At 38.7% G+C, this 23,530-nt stretch overlaps 1 protein-coding gene across 9 annotated transcripts in view; it reads left to right on the forward strand.

Moving 5' to 3' along the window:
• MTUS1 (microtubule associated scaffold protein 1) overlaps window positions 1-23,530 on the forward strand; it is a 120,123-nt gene that overhangs the window by 65,487 nt on the left and 31,106 nt on the right. For 7 of the 9 annotated variants that reach the window (XM_072406168.1, XM_072406169.1, XM_072406167.1 and 4 more), the window contains one exon: window positions 20,036-20,244. In XM_072406168.1, the coding sequence (XP_072262269.1) occupies window positions 20,036-20,244 (209 nt within the window). Of the gene's footprint in view, window positions 1-3,527; window positions 4,132-11,792; window positions 11,842-20,035; window positions 20,245-23,530 lie in introns of those variants that run through there. The other 2 variants (XM_072406176.1, XM_072406175.1) reach the window with 2 other exon arrangements.

Consider the following 23,530-nt stretch of genomic DNA (forward strand, 5'->3'; position numbering starts at 1 on the left):
GGGGGATGTCATTGTACACACCCATTTGTACACGCCCCGTGGTAGATTTATTTCACTGGTAGATTTTTTTCATTAGAACACCGGATAGGGAATCCCCCTCCTCCGCAGTGTCCTGGGAGGAAGGGGATCCCCCATCAGAGATCTCCCCGCGGCAGCCGACGGGAGCCACAACAAGGAGGCTGAAGAGCCGCAGGGTGCAGACCCCTGCCTTAGAGGAATGTTTTTACTTGCTTTCAGTTCTTCTGACAACACGTTTGCCGAACTGGTAGTGAAAATAAAATTGTAACAAATCAGGCAGGATTTTCATTTGTGTGTTGTGCTTGCAGATGTTTCATTGTTGTGTGATATAATGTCAACAGGACAGAAAATGAGTGGAAATCTCTTGAACAGACCTAGATAGCTGTAAAAACCCGACAGGGGCTCTTGACAATCAATCCTATATTTTGACCTAATTTAAATATATTTAAGACTGTCTCATGTGCAAAATCAAGGCAAAGCTATTCTTCATCTGTGTTTGATAATGGGGAAAGAACCAGTAAAGCAGTAAAGTCACCTATGTAAAATGAAGAGGCTGCCTGGCTGCAACATCTGTCAATTTTTTGATTGCTAGGTCTGATTCGGCCAATCTGGTTGGCTGGTAAGGCCGTCCCTCCATCAGACTGTGCTGGGTTAGAAGATAGCCTTCTCTGGTAGGAAGCTCCAATCTTGGGTCAAGAGTATAGGAATGACCTGCATTGTCAGGATAGTACCTGCAAATATGATCCTAGCTTGCATTGCAAAATGTAGAGTAACCTGGCATTATGGACATTCAAATGCAATGCTACTTGTGACTTCAGGTTAAATATAGGAAGATACTCATTTCCTAAGAAAATCAGCTGATATTCTTGCTGTATTGTCTAGGGCGTGCTTAGTTCTTCCTTCAGTGATGTACTGGGAAATGACTGTCAGAATCTACAATGTGGTGTATACCTCCCCACAGCGTGCATTTTTGATGGGCTATGCCCCCACTTCTGTCAAGTGTGCACAGGATCGGGCAGACTTATATCATGCAACTGGCCGAACTGCCGAAAGATAAAAAGATTCTGGCAAGAGGTGGCTCTATACATTACTTCACATTTGATTGATTGAATGGGCTATTTTAGGTACTTATCATTTACAAGGTGCAAACATTACTAGGTGCAGCCAAAGACAATTGGCTATCCTCTCCTTAGTGGCTAAAAAAACAATACTACACAAATGGCTAGACCCGAATCCACCGACACTCTGGCTTTTTCAGGAAAAATTAGGATATGTTTTCAGAATGGCCTGGATTGAGGCATCTCTGGATAAGGAAACTAAGGTGGGGAACTTTTTGGAAATATGGGAATCCTATATAGAGACCCAGTCTCCTTTAATAAAACGTAAGATTATGTCTAGCTTTGAACAAACCTCCTGGTATTCATTGCGCATGTTAGAGAATAACCCTCCTGTAGTCCTTTTCTTCCTTCCATATTATCTATAAATAAATTATAGTAAGTAAATTACTTATAGATTATTATCCTTGTTCTTTTTTTTTATTCCATGTATGTTTCTCTACACATTTCTAAATTTTTTTGGTAATTTATTTATGACCCTGACTGCTTTTTTTGTCTATTGTTTATTGAAACATCCTTCAATAAAAAGTTTTAATAAAAAATAAATATGAGAAGATAAAATACAATTCCAGTGTAGCTCAGGTATCTCCAGGTAATTGCTGACTCTAAAGCCAACCCCCTGTTTATTTACCATACACCTTAATACGGATTGATCTGCCCATAACCGTAAGTAAATTGCATGAGATGGCAGAGAGCTGAAAATATCTTCTATTAATGGTAATAAAGGCTTTAAATACACTTCATCACAGGTAAGCGGATGTTTAAAATTAGAACACACTCAATTACCATGTGCAACTCGATCTGAATCTGACTAGTAATGGATAATGTTATAGTAGCATGGTAGTGAATCACAAAGTGCAGCCGGAACCTCCCTTGTTGGATTTATTTATCCTGAGGATTGCTGTCAAGAGTTTGGTGCTGTGTGTGGCAGGGTGTGTACACATTTATTACTGTAGTAAATTGGAATTGAGAAGTACACAACCAGGCATTTAAGTTTGGTCAAGCATGCTACAATTGAGGTGTGACAAGTTCTGCAAAGTCCTGCGATTTGTTCTTCTGACACAGCTTTGTAGTAAGATGAATGCACTCAGCAGGCAGCTATACAGAATAAATAGGATTTATTTAGATTTGGTGCTATAGAATGGCTTTTATTTGTGTATTACAAACCTATGTGGTGCATATAGCAATGTAGAAGCATTCTTTTATGCTTCAGCAAAAACTTTTATGGCATTTTTTTCATACGCCAATTCAAATCATTAATTTGCAGATCTTTAACAAATACATTTCTCTGTTCAAATTTTTCTTGCTTATACAATTTTTCCATCAGATATTTTTTTGTTGGGGTGTCTGGAGCATTTCCACTGGCCAGTCCTATTTGCATTAAGATTTTGAAATTGAATTAAAAACATGTAGCATACTGTAAGGTGTATTTTGTGATCTGTGCCACAAATGTGGTGTTGCACCCCTGCCAACTAATTGCCAGGTTCTGAATCTCCACTGCAGCAATTTTGGTGGCTGATTAGACAATGAAGTATCTGTAGCACATTGATAAGTCATTACTCTTTGTTCTTTTAATGAATGAATCCATTGTCCCCACATGATTGGGTCAGGATACTGGCTCTTGCTTTCAGTCTGAGTTCTGCTGTAGACAGTGTTACAGAAGGTTCAGGAAAAGGCAGATTTAAATATAGATGTTTATTATAAAACAATACAAATCCTTCTATTTTTATACTAGTGTTGGTCTTTAAAATGCTGGATACTAGTTGACCCAGTAATACCTGCTTTTGGCAAGCAGCCCTCTAACTAAAAAGCCTATAAAGGGACTGTAAATAGCTAAGCACAATGAAACCTATTCACTCTATATATTTTACAAAACAATGTACAGGTGCTCTGTATCTTTATGTAATAATAAATAAAAACTAGCAACTGTGTACTTTTTTTGTTTCTTTTTCTTCCAGATATCTCTGAAAATGTTCACTAGTCAATGCCAGCCATCAGTATTTTTTTCTGTACATATAGGCTGAAGAATTCCATTGTGTCCATTTTGTTTTGAGTGTTCTCTCCCCCCTATAATCATGCATATGTAAGAAGGGACAATCCCCAGGCACCGCTGCCACCATTTTGTTTTGTATTCCTCCCATTCTGCTCCCAGGAATAAAATTAGGGCTGCCTGTGGGATTACCGGAGTCATTGTCACCGAGCCTGTCTGGAGAAAGCAGCGACGGATGCTGTGCTGCTCTTTGATCACCACCTCCCACCTTTTAATCACTTGATTGAACACCTTAGAGTCTTGATGAGTGCTTAGCAAAACTGACATTTTCCCCTCCTGTCTATAGCTGCCTGTCAGCTGTTAAGCCCTGAGCACTTGTTTCCTTGGTGCCATTGTCTTGGTGCAGCATCATTTCCATCATTGTGCTGCTACCCCCTCAGGATTAATGTCACCGCACAGGGACCAGTGTGTGTTGTGTGCGCCTGTGGTTTATTAATCCTGCTGCGCTGTGCAATGCTGACAGCAAGAAGGGTTAAACAGGCTGCATAATAGATTGTTATGCATGGCCATGGTGTGATGTAATTCAGAGTCTGCCTGTCTTCGCAGGCTCTGGGAGGAGGGCTCATTCTAAGGGCACGCTTTGTTTCTGCAACATCTGGTTGGGGGAGTAGTGCTGGACAGATTTGCATAGTGGATTTCTGCTTTTTTGGATGGGTTATATGTGTGCCTGGCAGCTAGGGTGATGGAATGAACTGGCTTTTTCAATTGCTTTTTCCTGCCTTCCTTCTGCTTGGCTCTGGATCATTGGTGGCAGTGAGCTAAAAATATAGTGTGGTAGTACATGGAGGCAGTTTCTCGCTGGATTTCCCTCCACTTCCTCTGAAGAAATGTTATGGTCTCCCAAATTTTCCTTATCCAATATGCGTGTTCGGCTGACTGCGAGCGGACTGCTGCGAAACCTGCGTCTCCCTTCTGGCTACCGGAAAAGCACGGTTATATTCCACACAGGTTAGTGCTAGCTGCAGGTTCTGCTGCTGTGTGTGCTACTAATAGCCGGGGACATCTTGTTTACTGCTACAGCTGATAGCTGAGACACTAGTTTACATGTCTGTCTAGAATATGTATGTATGTATGTGTATATATATATATATATATATATATATATATATATATATATATATATATATATATATTATATATATATATATTCACCTTGCTGTATGTAGATGTGTACATACTGCCTGCGAGAATTTGGGATGTAATGTTAGAAAATGTTATTTATAGCCTTTTTTATTTCTATCATTTTTTCTTGGATATGTTTCTTTATTTTGTTACACACATTGTCATTTTCAAATTCTTCTTTCTATCTTCTTGGCAGTTTTTCTTCTACAGCATTTATACACTTGGAACCATAGATGTGTAGTAAAATGGATCTGACATGTAGTGTGCATTGACCATTTCACCATACATAATGCCAAGCATAAATTTGATACGTTAAGTAACCAGATTGAGTGTAGAGATGCAGAAGTGACTTGTGAGATTTTCTATTTTCATATAATTCGGTGCATTAATTATGCAGCGATGGCTTTGTAATGACACCGGCTATTTACGCACCTTGTTAACAAACTAGCAGATTTCCTTGTGGCATGTGCTATAAAGAGGGAAGGAATCATCATTGATCATGAAAGGGTGGCATTGATGGATCTCTGGTGCAATTCTTATATTCTATAAACTGGTTATTGCTAATATGATCTTGTACAAGTGATGGGCTCAGTGTGGCTGCTGGGTTTAATGGAGGACTTATTTATCTCACCTCCTCCATGCAGCATTTCACCCTTTGCACATCTCAGCGTTAAATTGCTCCTCAGGTTTCTAGATTTGTGTGGAGTTGTCACAGATCTCTGGGTTTCCTAGGTGACTGCAAAATATCAGCTAGAGAGATGTATGTGGGTAGAAATGGCACACAGCCTGTAATCATTTTTTTTCCTGGTACTATTGGCTGCCACTTTGTGTCTGCAGCACAATATCATGATAAAGGTTAGAACACTGGGTGACTATCTGATAAGGCAGAAAAAGAAACATTTGTGCATCAGTTGCAACAAAATAATTTCAGCTCAGTGAAAGATTAGTCGTAATGGGTTCCTAGGAGTTGCTGTGCTTTTAAACCCTCGTATGTCTTTAGGTTGGTATACTTGGGTGATGACGACCAGTTGCCATTTATTAAATATATGTAAACCCGATATCAAGTCACTTGCAGTCTTTTACATTTTCAGCTTTATTTAAGATATCTGGTGATCTGCTATTCAGATTCAAGTTCAGGTTCTTTCTATTGGTGACCACACTCTATCCCAATCTTCCAACGATTCTCCTCTGTTGTCACGCTTACATTAGCGTTTGATGAAGACTACAAGCAGCCATGCTGGCACTTACTACAAAGACAATGTCCTTTTGAATAGAAGTCATTTTAAATCAATTCATTCATTGCTGGATTCATTCATGTAGACAGAAAGTGGCTGCATAGTCCACAGAAAATCAGCAGCATTGAGATGCGAATGAAAATCGCTGAAAAGTATCATAAAATAAAATTATTTTATGTCATAAAATACAATTATTTCATATACTGTTCTCTTGCAAGCTAAATGTTCGTTTAGGGTTTTAATCTACTGTGAGAACTAAATGTGATGGTTGTGATGTGACTATAGGTTTCAGTAAAGGTGTCTATCTGCATGGATAGTCTTCAGTAAAATGCAATAAATAGAATCTGAATTGTGTTCTAGCAGTACGGTGTCTTGGTGCCATTTTCCAGGACTGCTGATGTTTCATAAATGTGTGATTTATAATGTGTAATGCTAGTACTGCTGCTGGCAGTCCACATATAGTATGTGGTTTAGGTAGACTTTCACACGTTGCTGGTGACTGCTCTTGCAGAAGGGTATTAGACAAGTCACAAGCTGCGCCTCAATAATAAGATCATAATTGGCTGATCAACTCCTCCCCGCTTAATTATACTGTTTGAGACAACTGCTTTTTTTATGTGGTCCACCCAAGGAGCTTTGTGCAGTCTCATTTCAGTCAATTGATATTTCATTGTTTGGTAATTGAGCTACTGGAATAGAGCAGGAATGGTCAGGACAGTAATTTGGAATCACTGCTTAATGTGGCACTGGGGTGAATTGGCTCTGACTCCTCCTGACCGGTTGTACATCGGGCTCCATCCTGCTGTATTATACCTTTTTGTCATGTGTCAGAAGGACATCAGTCGAAACAGGCATGAGCTGTTGTACTATCCATATCATTCTGACACTGCCGAGCCTAGAGAGATTGCCGCAGACTAGTGCCAGGCTGAAAACTATTGGCCACTTCCTGCTGTGTGCTGACTAAGCTGACGTGCTGCATAGTTCTTCATGTATGGTTGACCTTGTACGTACTATACAGTTAATACAATTATCTGATCAAAAAAAAAAACCAAACTAACTCTTGTCCTATTCTTCAATGGACTGATGCAGGCCCTTATACATTGTGATAATTTCCAAGACAGCTGTGTATTGGTAGATGGTTTGGTTGGTGGTGAGATCATTCAGTGGTTACTCAACATGTACACTGTAGAATATATATGAGTGATGGTGAGATTTTTCAAATGTGTGCATTCTGTAACTCAAAGCTTACTGTGATTTCTCTGTAGTTAAAATTGCTCAGTCTTGGTGTTTTGATTAAGGTTTAAAACTTATAAATGACTTCTAAATATCAGATTTCTGTATAGCTACTTTTGGGTGGGTAGCCTGTAACTAAACAGTGGATTTCGACCTTAAAGCAGAACTAAACTATTTAGCACTTACCTATCTGCACTTCATTACAGCACACCACCTTTCTTTCTTTGGCTCACTTGATTGGCCATGCTGGGGTAATCTATCCAAACACACAAGGGAAGTTGGGAATGCCGGCTTTCCTCGGCAAGTGGACAATGCACTTGCTTAATCTTGACATGGCCAGGCAGGTAAGACTTGTTGCAGAAGGGACATCGCCTATCCTTTCTGCAATAATGACTTGCCTGAGTCGCCGAAGTTCAAAGTAGGACTTTACACAAAGAATCTTTGTGATTTTTAAAGTGGAACTAAAGTGAAAAACTAGTGTAAAAATATTCTTCATATCAGTGATCCTAATGATCTACTTTGGAGATATAACGCCATACAAAAATGTTGTTGGTTTATACAAGCGCAAAAGGTTCCAGATGTGTAAACTTACCAAAGCAAATCTAATTTTCAGTGTTTGAACGGAATGACAGGTGCAGTGTGTGTTCCACTGTGTAGTATTTGTAGCAGAATAGAACCATACAGTCACAAAGTTGATAAAGCTGAATATGTATGATCTTGCAAAGCTGGTCCTGCTACTAGCATGTGTTGACATGGTCTGATTTAAGTCATTTAAGTCTTCTATTATGGTGGGAAACACTGCGCTAGTGTATAATGAATGCCTGTTCATAGAAGGGTGTGTTCATAACTCTTCAACTACAACAGAGCCTGGTTTCCCTATCACTGTGTAAGGTCACAGCTGCATTAGGAATATCTTGTACAAAAGAGATTTTGTAGATAATCTTTGTATCAGACATTTCGATTATATGTAATCACCATTTTTAAGGGAAAAAAATTGCAGTCTGTAGCCTCAATTTCGAAAAACTGTTCAGGTGATAACATGATAAAAGTGAGTTTGATGTGGAATTTAGGCTTACACTAGTTAAAGAAAAATCCATCTGAAATTTTGTATTTCCTGAATGTATTTTTTTTGTTTCAAGAAGATTATGGCCTAGAAACTTGTGTAGCTTTGTGAATTGATGCAATGTCGTGTTTCCAGCTATTTTGTTGTAAAGTGTTTGGCCTGCAGTATCAACTCACTAGCTACTGATGCAGTAATAACGGCATAGTTATGTCTAGTAACGAGTTAGCAAGTTCTTTACCCCCCCCCCCCCCAAAGTCTTAGTATCCGTTTGTATGAGTTTCTGCAGGTGATCAATTGCCTAAATGAAAATCACGGAGAAGTACATCCTAAGTGTTTATTTTGTTCTCAAAGACCCCTATAGACAGTCACTCCTCTAACTCCAACCAGGGGTCTTTGAAGACAAGTTGAGCATTACTTCTGTTTTTAAATTCCAAGTTTCTATATTACAGCATTGCATTGCTGGATTTCTGGTTAGAAATGATGACACGTTTCATGTCACACTAAATCTCTTGGGACCAACAGTCCCTCTTACACAGCAGATAAAAAGCTATGAGGCCGTAGGAAGTGCCTGGGCACACTTTTATACTAGGAAGTACACTCGTTTTAGGAGGCATTTTAGTCAAATTAAATTTTAAGGGGAAGACCTATGTCTATATCTTTCTGTAACATAAAGTCTTTACTTTTTTGAGTTCAGGTCTTCTTCAACCTAAAATAATTTTCCTTTAGTCTATACTCTGAGTAAGGAACTATTTACAATAGGGCTGTTTAACATAAGTGGAAATACTTCATGTTGATAACTTTCCGGAAATTGATTCAGTATTTAGTAATATTGAGGTATTTATGAAACAGGCTCTTGAAATGCTGGTTTTTGGCATTTGTGCAGGAACAGAGCCTCATGGGGATGTGACTCAAATTAGTCTCGGAATACATAGCTGTAGCATGATTTAAACAATAAGTCAGGAAAGCTGGGTCTCTGTGGTCATACACAGACAGGAAGCATGTCTTTTTAACAGAAAGGAACAAATAGATGTCTGAAAACAACAGGACACCATTTTTTATGCTGTCCTTGTTAATGTTTAGTAGTTGACATGGTTCTGTTTTAGGAAATGTTAGGCCAGTTTGGTGGAACAGTTGGAAGCATGTAGCTATCACTTTTCATTTTCTTGTTTTCCTTGCCACATATCAGTCTAATAAAATTTTCTTTGATAACCAGAAAATGTGGTAATGTTTTACTATATACAGGTGAATAAAGCTTTATGGGTTCAAGCTGGCTCATCTTTGATATGCTGATGAGGGGTAGTGGCCACTAGAAGACAGGAGAAATGTTTAGTGATAAGCATGTCTAAATTATCATTTATTGGTTGAATTGCTCAAATTGTTTTGTGATATATTCGTGGAATTTTTTTTTTTTTTGTAGAAATAATATTTTTTTCAAAGAAACTGTATTGCTTTGTGTGCCCAGCATTAGATGCATGAGAGGGTCTTGGAAAAGCAGTTTCAGTGCTACACCCCCAGAAATGTATTTCATAGTTTGGAATGGATGTTTTATTTACATTTACACATGGTTAGGTTGTCATGAGCTGCACAGAGGAATCCCTAGTATTATGTGTTTACATTGGGTTTCATTTAGACATAACAATTTACAATATGAAATCCTTCCTTGCTAGAGAAAGATGACTGGAAATGACTAAATTACTATTAATAGGAAATACAGGACAGGTTTGGATTTTGTGTAATGAAGACACAGTTCTGTGCATGATTTTGTATAGGTGCACACAACTGGACTAAAACTGCTGTATTGTGGATGTTCATCTTCAAATGCTATGTGAAAGGTGCAACTAACCTTATTGTTACCCTATAAAGCCTAAAAAATGTGTTAAAAAATACTGTCTTTATACTAGGCTAAATATTTACCCAACCATTTCAAGATAAGAGCAGTCAGACCTGAAGTGATAGGTTCAAATAAACACCATAGCCATAAAAGTAAATCCTGTTACTACTTTATACCAAGGATAGTAAGTCTCCAGCATTTTTCACAAACCTCCAGGCAGCAGTGCATATACCTTATGTGCTTAAATGTGCGTCAGTAATCATAAATGTCTACCTATGTGGATATCTACAAATAATGGAATGCTGTCGGGATGACAGACAAGTTTAAAAAACATTGGCAGATGTGACGGCTTACCTACCTGGATTTTTAAGATGCCATGAAAAAGCTATTACACTGAACAGTATGTGAAAAGACAAAAACAGCTGGAAAAATAAAAGCAATAGTTTGAGTGTAGAAGTGTAAAGGGTGATATTTATAGCTACTCTATTATCTTAGGTGAAGGCAACATTATTCTTTGAATGCAGTTTGTTTAACATGCATACTGTTTATACTGTTATTGGTAGGTATCTCCCCTTCAGTCTGCGCCGTAGAATGTCCAGTGATTTCTGCTGATTTCTGCTTAGTCAATGATTCGAGCTTATTACTGGAAGTGCGTAAAGATCAGGAACTTTTGGGTAAAACCTGAATTCCTGGCCTTCATGATTTTTCCGGGACTGTAGCTTAGATATTAGTGAGCCCATTGCATCAAACAGCCAAAGCATCATTGGCAGTGAAATCTTCATATGGCAGTGAGTAGTACTTTGAACAATTTTATTAATTTTTTACCCTCTCTAGATCTCCCCTGTAAATTGATGTCTCATTGTCCTGTAGCTGTGTAGGTGTAGTGAACTGCAGTGTACCTGTAACTGCTAGTCAAGCATGAAGTGAGATTTGGTAATGCCACTCCTATGCTACTTGCTTTTCCGGGTTCACTAAATCTTGATAAATATAACTTAGCCGTGTTCCATTTGAATACCCATAACTTGCTCAGACTTTTTATTGTAAGAAAAGTTTCATCTTATTCACAAAACTTTTTACTTCTACTTATTTAGTCAATTCTGGTCTACAGCTTGTAACCTAATGTAGAGAGCTCAGGTCTGTGTGCAGCAGTCCGGGGCATGCCGTCATGATTGTGCCATACAACACACCTATTGCAGCTCCCTGCTGCCAGCAAGTTCCAAAGTTAGCTCAGAAACTGAATACCCTTGGAAGGTGCCAAAGCCCCTGACATGTTTAATCTGGGACCAGATGATCTAATTATGTACTTCAGCTCAGGCTTTCATTTACTGTACACAGTGTTTTGAAAGTTGGGCAAATCAACAGAGGGAAATGTATTTTAGTATTAAAATAAGTTTTAATTCGGAAGACCTGAATCTCTACAGTATTTGCTGCTTTGTATGTGTGTTGATGGTGACGCATTCCAAAAGTTGTGTGTGGTGCTCTCAGGATCTTACCACATGCAGTGTACTGAGGGGTTTTTAAGCATTTAATTCTCAGTCATAATATATGTGGATATTTGCTCTAAAGACTGAATATATTACATGTCTGTATGTTATACACCCATATTGAGTCTGGTATTTGCTGGTATTCAGCTGTTGGAAGGATTGGTATATTAAGTACTATATTATAATACAGAGATGGTTGCACTTATTGAAAAACAAGTGACTGCAGGCTATGATTAGGACTGCAAATCTTATACTAAATGTTTCTCTGTTTGATAGAATAGGCAATGGGTAAGTTTGCTTTTTGTCATGTGTACCATTGGGGAGAATACCCTTTACTTCCTGTTCTTATAAACGCAAACAAGACATAAGTTCTCCAGAATAGAAGTCTCCTCTAACAGTTGTCCTCGGTGTGATAAATTGGCTTAACATCTGAATAGTTAATGCTAGCCAGATCTGCCTGGGACAGACTCAGCGTCCTAGTAGTCAGGTCTGCTAAATTTAACTCGTAAGCTATGTGTGTAACTTGCAGCTATATTCAGCAGGACTTTCTATGTTTTCTATGTGACGCTTACTATGAGACTATAGAGCTCAATGTATGCATGTGTACTCTATTTGACATCCTGTCATCCAGGCGAACGTTTGGGCAGCAGAAATCCATGAGTGCCCTTCAGACATTACTTCGTTTGAGAGGTTAGTCTATCATAAAGACAAATGTAGATTTTAGTTTTAATACAAATAATTAGGACGTTTTACAATGCTGTAATACTTCTCCCCAAGACTGGCCAAATGATTAGATTTAAGACAGAGCTATTTAATGTTTGTGATTTGACCTTGTTTTCAAATACATAATACACACTGACACATCAAGGTACTTCTGTGAGATCCCCAACTATAGAACCTAAATGGCAACCCACAAACTGTGAGCAGGCTTATCTGAAAGCAGATTCTTTCTCCTATACAGCCATTTGTCTTATTGCTGAGAACTTTTGAGCCGGGGACCACATTTCTGACGGGTGTCTTGATGTGGCAGTGTGGCTTCATGATTGTAATGGTTAAGGTTTTAATCGAAGACCTCTAACAATGCCATAAGTATTTTTGAATATTTCCCAGCCCATGTGTAGAAGTTTCAAATGAAAAGTTGCTGTTATCGGCTGTCTTGTTGCAGGGACTTTTATTATTTATGTGGTTAGAAATTAAAATCGTATTAGTAGTCACCAGAACAAAAGTTGAATGGAAGTTTTTCGAGTGGCAATACTTATCAAAGGGACAGCCAAAGCAGAATGTACTCCATAAAATCTGATTGGGCACAATTTTCTTTAGATTTACAGTGTTTAACCCAGAACTTTTTTAAGCTGGGTGGGAAGAAATTGTAGGTGGGTGGCAGCCCCTGTATTGTGACCAAATTCCTCATTAACCACCCAAAAACAGCTGGGTGGTTACTGCAAAGTGCCGAGTGGTGCACGCAGCTAAAAGGGCCTGGGGAGAACACTGCACTTACCAACACTATGTAATTGGAGGGATAACTTCTTGGTATATCAAATAAGACAGGTCAATGTACTGCATTGTACAATCTCCTTTAGAGCCACATTAACTGTAATATTGTATAGTATGTCAGCGGCAAGCAAACATAGAATTTTTGTTTCCTTTTCTCCAGGCCTTTACAACCACATCGATGGCTTTTAAACCCATTCTCTGGGCAGCAAGTTGTGTGGCATATATTGAAGTAATTTGTCGATGCATTCCCTTTAACTTGTTTTGGCTTCTGTGCCATTGTGGTAACTGAGTTGAGTAGTAAATACCAGTCTATGTTTGTACTTGATGTGGCTTTCATGAACTTGGAGAGCCATTGCCTTGGTTTATACAAGACCTCTGTAACAAATAAATCAGTGCAGTAGTTTCAACAAATCCACCGGGAGTCACTTCACTCTGATTTATTCAGGTTACATTACCAAAGACTTGGTGGTATGCAGATCTGATAAATGTTTGCTTTTACTACTGTACTACACAAATGCTGAATGGGTACAATGTGTGTTGGGTGTAAAATGTCTTAAGTACTTTAATGATCAGATGGAAACTTGCATCTATTTTTGACCTTTTGAAAGAATAAACTCTGTGAGGAATCCCCTTCCCACTAATTTACAAGATGTTTTCTAGTCTTGCAGAGTGACCTTTTCCTGTATATTGGTGGGTAAGTAACTAATTCAGAGGAGTGATGCTTCTCTGTTTGGAGCTTGGCAGTAACACCTCTGATAATATCTTTCAGCAGCAGCTAGAAGTTTGTCTTCTTAGTCAATGCTAACACCCCAGAATTTACACCATGTCAAGCTCTAAAATGGTAAACCTAATCAATGTGGATAGCAATAGCAGATTGGTCACTGGCATGAAATTCAGCAGCTTTACTTAAAATTTGAAGAATAACTCAACCAGAAATGTTATATTGCTATCCTTAAATTTTCACCTGTTTTCACCTTTAGTTTTTAATTTATTTCTGGCTGTACATTTTCATAAATAAAAATATTTTGTGATCTTGCCATAATAGTAGTGTTTCTTATTACTTGGGAAAAACTATAAGCATAAATCTTTTCTTTCTGTAAGTTATCAGTTCCCTTCCTCATGTAATAGAGATGATGATATAAGGACATGGTTTAAAGTGCATGCTGGGTAACGACCATAGCTCCCTCCATAAATGCTTTATAATAGAGAAGGTTTGCAAAGTAAAAGTACCATTAAAAATGGCTGCCTTTGCTGAAACTGTATGCCGTACCAGCAACAAGGCACTAACTTCACATTTAGGACGTCTAACGTCTTTGTTTTCAGTGGCTCTTTTTTAACCAAGACAGTTGGGATGACACCCAGAAAATCTGCATTACCAAAATTAAAAGGTCAGCAAGGGCAAAATCCATTTCCTTTATGATGGAACTGTAGACAGAACAGTCTCTGTTGGGAAGCACTCACTATTTTTTTCCTGAAGATGGCAACTGCTAGGACAAAATGTAGAGGACATTTTTTTATTATTATTAATAATAATGTTTTATATCCTTTTATATATGGAATTTATAATTTGTGGTAACCTTTAAAAACTTTCCTATATTCAGTAAACCTAAAACTAGTCTACATTAAGACAACTGTGTTAATGTGAAACCAGAGTTACTTGAGATAGCCGTGGATTGTGTATATGAATATAGTGTGGGAGCTTTAAATATAACATAACAAATTGCTGTGTTGTGGATCACACCCTGCTGTAAATATGCAATAGGAATAAATATTCATTGTACAGCACATCTGATGTGAATGCTGTGTTGGCCAAAAACTAGAGAAGGTACATTTTTTGTGTCTGATGGTTAGGTGCCTATTAAAAGGTATTAAGCTGCCTTTATGCAAACAACATGCAAAGAAAACACAAACCTGTGTGTGAATGGGCCAACAGTACAGCAATACAGTCCAAAAAATATGTAGTGATGTGAAAAACCATTGTGCAAATGTGCCCTAAATACAGCATATTGGAACAATGACTTCTGCATGGATCAGTTCAGTATTTTAACTGAAAGAAGGGCACACGTTGGCTATTTTCTCAGTAAACTGCCCAACACTCTATTCAGCTAGCCAGTGCAAAACACTATAAATTGTCACTAGTTGTTGCATATATTATACCTGCAAATATTTGCTTGTTCGGCTTTGAGTTTGTCAAGTTCAACCTAAAATTGCTTGTTTTGCGCACTCCCATTAATACTGAACATCAATGTTGGGCGGTCATTGTCTGCCAACTGCAACAGCTAAGCTGTAAAGTATACCTGTCATTTTTTTTCTCCCATTGCTTTCAAGGCAATTCACGTTTGGCTACTGAATCAACCTGAGCATTGGAGTAAGGCAATTTAACCAATGCTATATGGAGTGTACACCAATGCTATAGGCATGTCCCTTATAATCTAATTTTCTTATGTGTTGTTGGTATTAAAGTGCTTAGAGCTGTGGTGTACAGTAATTCCCAGCAAGCAGATTTGCTGCTTAAAGGTACCATAGGTGTGAGAGGACCATTGCCAAGCCTTGGTAGATTGTTCATCCATCCATGATAATGTTTTTTTAAATATCTTGCACCAACAACTCCAGCAGTTTTCAGCAGCTCTTCACCTCCTCCCGAGCCATTAACAAGCAGATTGGATTGTCTAAACAGCCCATTGACCATTATCAATATTTAAATCTCATCAACACAAAATCTTCACAGTTTATTTTTCCTAGAGCTTCTGAAAAACATGCTGGTGGTGTGTTGTAGGGACATTATAGTGTATACATTGCAGTGCAACATAATATAATTAATATATATAAAATATTAATACCCTAATATATATGTGTACATGTAATTGTTCCGAAAACCAACTAATTTGTAGTTCTTGAGCTCTAAGTACGTGTTTCCAAAAACCAGTTTTATGCCTGATTCTAAAAGACATCTGTAATGGGTATTATGAAGATTGTCAATGCTCGCCTAATATTTATGTATAGATATATAAGTGCCAACATAATACAGCACTATACAATATATAGGGGACTCTTTCACACATGCTAGTTTATTGGTTGTCATTGTTGTGTCTTTAGTACTTGTAATAACTAACCAGAGAAGTGCACACATAAGGATTTTACTTATTATGGTTTTGCAATTGCAAGTTTCTACTTTCTAAATAAGGAGTTTTTGTTTTCCTATTCGTGTGAAAGTGACAACTGCCTGCTGGTTACTACATTGGCTTAATTTTAAAACAAAAAATGATAGGCCCCTGTATGCATGCTGCTTAGTAGCAGTTAATATGAACTCTGATAATATTGGGGAGTTCTTGTGAATGGCTCTAAAGGCTTTGCACAGATAACGGATGTAGTTCATGCATTGTATTTCACTTTCTCCTTGCACCTGGTCTTTTCCATTTCATTGTTAATGCTTTTCCAGCTGACCTTGAGATGAGTTCTTTGCACTTTCCTTTTCTATATGCAGTACATTCTGTAACAAATCTGCCCCCTAGTGGTAATTTGGGAGATGCCATTGGAGCAATTTGGTGCTTTTGATGTCATTCAAATTGTATCCTGCTAATTAAAGCTATAATTTTTCTATCCCGAGCACTCCTGGAAAAATTGCCTGTCTAATTTCAACATTTTGTTATGTATAGATGGAAAACCCCAGTGTTTGTTTTGCTTCTTATTTTTAGGTAGTATTGAGAATTTGAGATTGCTGATCACCGGACAATGCATTTGATTCAATACCACAGTCCTTGGGGGACAAGCCATAATGGGAATGCTGTGTGATTCCATTAACATGTAGGAATTTTTCATCACCCTGCTAATGATTTACATTAAAATACCCTCATTTACTTGTGTTGTAATGACCTGGATAGCACAATAGAATATGAATGCCTTTAGGCCTCATAGCAAATGATTTATGTTGGCTCTACTCTATTGCATGTACAGCTGGGCTAAAAAATAATTCTGTGCAGCTAGTTTGCCCGGTCTTCCTGCTAGACAGTCTGGCTGTTCTCTCATTTCTAAAGCTCAGCTGAAGAATACAAATAGATTGTGGTGTCATGCCGCGGTATTCTGCATGGACAATGAAGAATTGATGAAGGTCATCCCTCTCTCGGCATGCTCATCTTCTGTCCAGTAGGGCCTAACTGGCTTTTAGTGCTGTCCCTTCCTCTCCAAGCTCTAATGTACACAAGTCATGGGACAAATGTGGATGTTGATCATTTCTAAAACTTTTTAATGAATACTAGTTTCCTAACAGTTGTGCTGACTGTCCTTAGATCAGTGGTCCCCAACCTTTTGGAGCTCACGGACCACTAACTGCACAGACTTCAGACTGCACATGTGCAGGTAGCTGTGTGTCACCTAAAGGGAAAGAAACTTCCCCCAGAGTGAAGTCATGATTCCAGAACCCGCCACGCTCACATCACAGGCTCCGACCCACCGCCCTGAGCCTGCAATGCGTACCAGAGACATGGTCCGCAGCTCTGGCCAGTGTGCCCCCCCAGGCGGGGTCCTTCTCTGGACCCTTCAGTGGGGTGCACCGGCCATAGAGCGGCCCACTTGTCAGACGGCTGTGACCCACTAGTACCTTAGATCATTGTTTCATTGGCAGAGTATGAAGATCATGAACATACATATTTCAATTAATCAAATAGTATTAAAGCTCAGCATGACAGCCAGACACCTTACATTTAAAGCCATCTTCTGCTAAGGTTTACAATTTGCCCATACTCCCTAATACCACCCCTAGTGTACCCCCCAGACCCTTTTAGCCAGGTGCACTACTCGAAACTTTTCAGTAACCACCCAAACAATCGCTGGGTGATATTTGGGCAGGTGGGGGACATAAGTCAGACAATGGAAATTGGGATGTACTATGGGATCAGCCATTAGAAAGTTGGAACAAAGTACAGGGGAAGGTAGAATCTGACAGAATTATAAGGATTACTGGATTCCTATGACAACAACTCTAAACATTAAAATGTCATGTGTTCCTCCACCCCTCTACACCCACCCACTGCACCCCTCTACACCCACCCACTGCACCCCTCTACTGGATTCTATAGGTATAAAACAAATTTTTTTAGAGAAAGATATACTCTTCTACATCAACCATCCAGGTCCTTAGTGCTGTTTCTGTATTGGGGGACCACCAGTCAGCCACTGCAGTGATCGGCTTCTATACATCCCCTGTTTATGATGTCCTGTCCCAAATCCGAAACATCCAATAGAAGTGTACATGTCTGGCAGGCAGTCATGTGACACCTGAGGAAGGACCTGACCAGGTGGTATACAGAGAGAGATAAATGGCACAAAACACCATGCTGCTATGGATTTAGGTAAGTAAAAATATAATTTAGGCGATCTTCTCAGCAGTAAGTGAGAGAAGGATGTCCCTATCACTGGAAATCAGCTTTAAAGGATAGACATATTGATATCTCAACACCTGTCATTCTTGGTAAGTCCCTGTCCCTGGGAAAGTAGCACACAACAGGAGGGGTATTATGGATTGATGGGTGAGTAGTTAAGGTTTAGGAGATGGGCTTTGAGTGCTCATTTAAAGGAGCAGAAAGTAGGGAAAGCTCAATAGGACAAGAACCTTCCAGAGAGTCGGGGCGGCTCTAGAAAGTTTTGCAGTCCTGCATATAATGAGGTAATGAGTGGGGAGGTCATTAGTAGGTCATTGGAGGAGCAGATAGAACGGCTAGGGGTTTCTTTGTGAAAGGTAAGTGGGACAAGAGCTGTGGATGGATTTAAAGGCAAAGCTCCGTAGTTTGAATTTGAAGTGAAATGGAAGCAATTTAAATCTTCCTGATAGTGGAGTAAGAGAAAATCTCTTCTATACAACTAGTTTCATCAGCCAATAAATCAATTTTATCCAAGTTTGTAACATGTTTCTTGGGATAGTGACTTAGCCAGTGCTTAGGAATGTTGAAATTAAACAGGAATATGAGATTTCAAAATCCAGTCTTGTGGTGGAATATTTTAGAATGAATTAGGCCTGACAGATGTCTTTTTCCTATAAAATATTTTGTTGTATGACTTTGATTCCATGTTCCCCATCCAGCTGTGTGGAATGTGGAAGTGTGCTATTAAGTGAGGATATCGGACCGTGGTGCTGGTTCTGTCCTTTGTTTTTCGGTGTGTGGTGTATAAGCTGCACATCAGAGTAATCCAGCACTTATAAACCTGGTCTTTGAATATGCTGCGTGGTCCAATTTAAAACCATTATTCTGAATACTAATTACAGTCTGCATAAAAAGCCGAATAACAACTTGCATCCCAGATTTTAAAATCTAATGATTACAAGTCCAGCAAAATTATTGCTAAAACAGCATATGATTTGGGAAGGAGAGGGGTGTGCATTGGGAAAGGTTATGGTGAAAAGTGACACAATAATGTATGTGGTAATTATTTTTCCTTGAAAGGTTAAACTTGCTCCCAAGTTGGGTAATATGATCATCTGTTAAAATAAGGGCTCATTCACACTATTGCATTGCAGTAACACGTAGTGATGCATTGTACATGCTGTTATGTGATTTTGCTGTTTTTTTTTTTAAATGTCGTCCTGCGTCATCTCCAGTTTACAGTTTTAATACAGTTCTTCTGTTCATGACCATGTCGGGTCTTAGCCATTGGCTGCTCCTGGCAGTAATGAGAGAAGTTCACAAGCTCTCCCATACCCAAAAGTACCAGGTGCCACAAAGAACTGTGAAGCTTCCTCCTGTTACTTTTCTTAATTTGGTATGCAGCTATAGTTGGACATCTACATGTATGTTAGAAAATCCATCTAATCAGATTACATCCGTCTGTAATAGAAGGGGTTAAATAGAGCTGCATGGGAGCTGATGTTATACATGCAGAGATGTAGCGGTCCTGCACTTGTGATACTCTCAGTAAGTCTCCAGAGGGCAGCAGTCTGTTATGATGGAAGACAAAAATATATATTCCAGCTGAACAAGCAAAGGGACGGGAGGTGCCGGCATAGCACAATTATCTGTCACAATTGGATTATTTATGTTCTAGGCAAGTCCTTCAATTTTATTGCTATCATGCATTAAAAAATATCCGTTGCATATTGCATACATGTAATATGGTTTTCACAATTCTAGGAATTATCAGCACCGAAAATTGCTTCTTTTAGTTCTGTGATTTTTGTATTTAGTTTATTTAGGAAGGAGAATGTAATCTACGTCTTTTATTCTACCAATAGGCAATGCTCTGTCTCTTTTTGACATTTTTTTTTTATATAAAGAGACACCCACCGTCATTCTCTACAAAAAAAAAACGTTTTTAACTTTTTTTTTTTTCTTTTTTTTTAATGTTTTGCAAGGGCTGTCTTTTTTTAATGTTGTTTTTTTTTTCTTCTTCTTTCTAATAGTTGATAAAGGCAAACAGAAGACAAGCCCCCGAGGTTCCAGTACACAGCCACAGGCTGCCCCAGTAGATGCACAGGCTCTTGAGTTAGCCCAGTCTAAAGCAGTATGCGAAGAACAGAAGGGAATTATACAACAGCTGAAGAGTCTCCTCGCTGGCAGTAACCAAAAGTTTGAGGCCCTGACGGTGGTTATCCAACATGTGATAAATGAAGTAAGCGTTTATTTTTACTCTAAATCTTTTTATATCTTTTATGCATGATCTTGGCAAATAACTGAGAGCAAATGTATAATGGTCGTTGGGGGTATGGGCTTCTGCTGACTTGCTTTGGGCTTTATAATGGCTTCCGTTAAAAACCCATTTTGAGATAACTCAGTATTCATTAACATGAGCATATAAACTGCAGATTCCCCATTTTATGACATGTTTTAGAATGGAAACCACAATTCATGTGAATAAAATCCTATTGACACTTTTACAAGGCATTAAAGACTAAACTTGTATCTAAAGCCAATGCTTTTTTTGTTTGGGATAAATTAGGGAGGGGGGAGAACCCCTGTCAGGTTCTCTTATTGGTTTCCCTGCTGTGGATATTACTACTTAGTCTTTAGACCAGTCTTTCTCAAACTTCAACATGAAGGTCCCCTTTAATTAACTTTAAGGTCCCTTCTGGAACTACCTTATCTACAGCTCACAGTACATCAATGTGGTGGTCATTTGGGAAAACTGTCTCCTTGGGGACAGCTAAAAACATAATTGGTGTTACCTGAGATAGAAATTACTGATTGCACAAGGAACCCTGTTTGTGGAAAAACACTCCTCAATGGTCATCAGGGCAGAATGATAAATGAAAGATATACAAAAAAAAGTCTTTAGTGAATAAAGTTAGTGGGTGATATTCTTACCTTTGTCTTACCAAAGTGAACATCTACTTGCACAATCCCTTCTTGTTTGGCACCTCTGGCTGTCTGCCCAATTGGGTTCCTGTAGCTGGCAGCCAAGAAACTTTCACACTATTGGATCATCACATTGATGCTGCAGAGGGTTTAGTGTTCGTTCCTATGCAAGCATTCAGTTATAAAAGGCATTTTTATGTTTTCATGCAGTAAAAAAATCAGATTGGGTAGTTTTATATGTATTGTGAATTATTATATTTTTGCAATGTTCCATCACCCTTTCAAGTGTCTGTACAGTCAATTTAAAATCTCTCAACTGGTATTTTGTGGGTCAGTAGCATGTAAGTCCTGGTTTTTCAGATGCCCTTTTAAATTAGCTGGTTTGGAAAGCTTCCCACCAACTTGGAAAGTGTAGATGTTGCTACAACAAACGGATGTGTGAAATCCTCCGAGAATGGGTGGAGGTAGATCAGAGGAAATGGGAATGCTGAGCACTGAAGATATGAAAAGGAGAATGATAAAAGATCTGTGCGGTGTTGACTTTAAAAATAGCTCTTTTAAAGTGCCTGCAATATGTGTGCTGTAGTTAGGAGTAGCAGCACTTTAAAAAAATATTCTATTTTGTTTACAAGTAAGTCAGCATGATCTGGTTTTGTATTTATTTAGTATTTGTTGTGCAAATATAATTACAAACATTTTTTGGTCCTGGTGGCTTCACCTTACAGTAGAAGAGGAAAGGTCTCTTCACCCCCCCCTCTGTTACTTTGTCATCAGATAGTTAAATTATTCCCTATCCAAAGTGCAGGTGTGTGGGCTTCATCTGCTTTTACTCATTTATCTACAAATAATGTAAACTCGATGTTTAAGGACATTCCAGGCTTTAGGCTATTCATACACGTCGAATGGTTCCAGTCCGATTATCATTTCAGGGCTAGTATCGGACAGGAATCTGACGTGTACAGCAGCCATCCGATGTCGGATCCGTCCTGGCAGATCAATGCAAGTGAAGGGGCGAGAATGCAGCTTCTTCTCCCTCCTCCATAGAGCAGAACAGCTCTGTATGTACAGCACCCATTCATGCATCTTTCAGTCTTTTGTCCTTGAATTGTGAAAGATTCTTTCCAACGACAAGTCTAACGTGTGTACAAAGCCTTAGGCTAGGTACACACATCCAATGGTTCTTGTCTGATCCTCTCAGGGCTCCGTCGTTCTCCCTCTCTGCTCTCCATAGAGCAGAATGGTGCTTTATGTACAGCACTCTTTCATACATCGTGCAGTTGTTGGAAAGGATCGTGAAAGATTCTTTCCAACAACAATTATTGCACGTGTGTACCCAACCTTAATTTCCAATCTCCCAGGCAGATGGATCATTCTGCTCAGAAGTACATTGTGCTGTGTACATGACATACTCCACAGATTGGTGACTGATAAGTTCACTAATACAGAAAATGTCATGTCTATACACAGTGACACAGGCCCTGATTGTGGAAACACATCAAGGATATACACCTCAGGCTTATATTGTTTGAACAGCTTTCTCAGCCTGGCAGGAGTACTGAAATAAAAATCGTTATCAGTACACATTTGTTTAGTGATAGGTTTTTTTGAATGGCTTGTGGCATCTGTTGCTTCATAGGAAAAGTTTTGAAATCGCCTTCTAGGATTCCTTACTAAGGAAGAGTGTTATCCCAAAAAAGGGTCCTGAATTGCCAACTAATTAGGTCTGTTGCTTTATATGAATAAAGGACATATTCATCATGTTACAAAGGTCTGCTGGTGAAAATACTTATTTCTTTTTAAAAGATTGTTTGTGATGTTTAGGATGGATACAATGCAGCTTGTCTGGGCAGGAATGGGATTCATGTTTCTGCTCCATGCCTGTGTATTATTGCAGCTAGTTTTTTAGTTTTGAGCTGCTTTCCAGTAAAGGTTTGAGTAGACTTTCAACTTAGCTTTCATAGATCTAATTTTAGATTCCTGGGTGTAGAACAAGATTGGCGCAATGATCTATGGAGAAAACTGATGCAACAGACGTGAACCAGCCAATCTTCTTTTTCTAGCTCGTTTAGTACTGTGTGCATACTACTGTACACCGAAGGCTGACTGACTGCCCCTTAGTGAAATTTTACACAACGCCAGATTCTCGTCCGATATCAGCCCTGAGCCGAACCATTGGACCTGTGTACATAGCTTAAGACTGGAGTTGAGCTTTAAATATGGTAGACAGGTAACTGCCATACCCAATCATTTTTTTTTTTTGTGCCTCTTTATGTATATATATATATATATGCCTGTATGAAAAAGGTAGCCAGAATGATAAAAACATGGTTAAAAATTGATTTAATTTGCTGTTACCAATATTGTAGTTTTAAATAGTATGGCAGTGTTATCCTTTGACCCACAAGACCCATCCTCTTGAAGTAGTATATACAGGTTGTCAGCCCTGAATGGTGACTTTCAGCAAATTTTTTGCATTACTCCTGCAGGCTAGCCACAGTACATGATGTATTTAGAGGTCTTGCATGTTTTGTGTGTGCATTCTTCCATTCCTTTAGCTGCCTATGTTAAGAAAAAGTTGTAATTGCTGAGCAGTAAAAGAGAGG

The sequence above is a fragment of the Pyxicephalus adspersus genome, chromosome 3, assembly GCF_032062135.1.
Source record: "Pyxicephalus adspersus chromosome 3, UCB_Pads_2.0, whole genome shotgun sequence".
Taxonomy (NCBI): domain Eukaryota; kingdom Metazoa; phylum Chordata; class Amphibia; order Anura; family Pyxicephalidae; genus Pyxicephalus; species Pyxicephalus adspersus.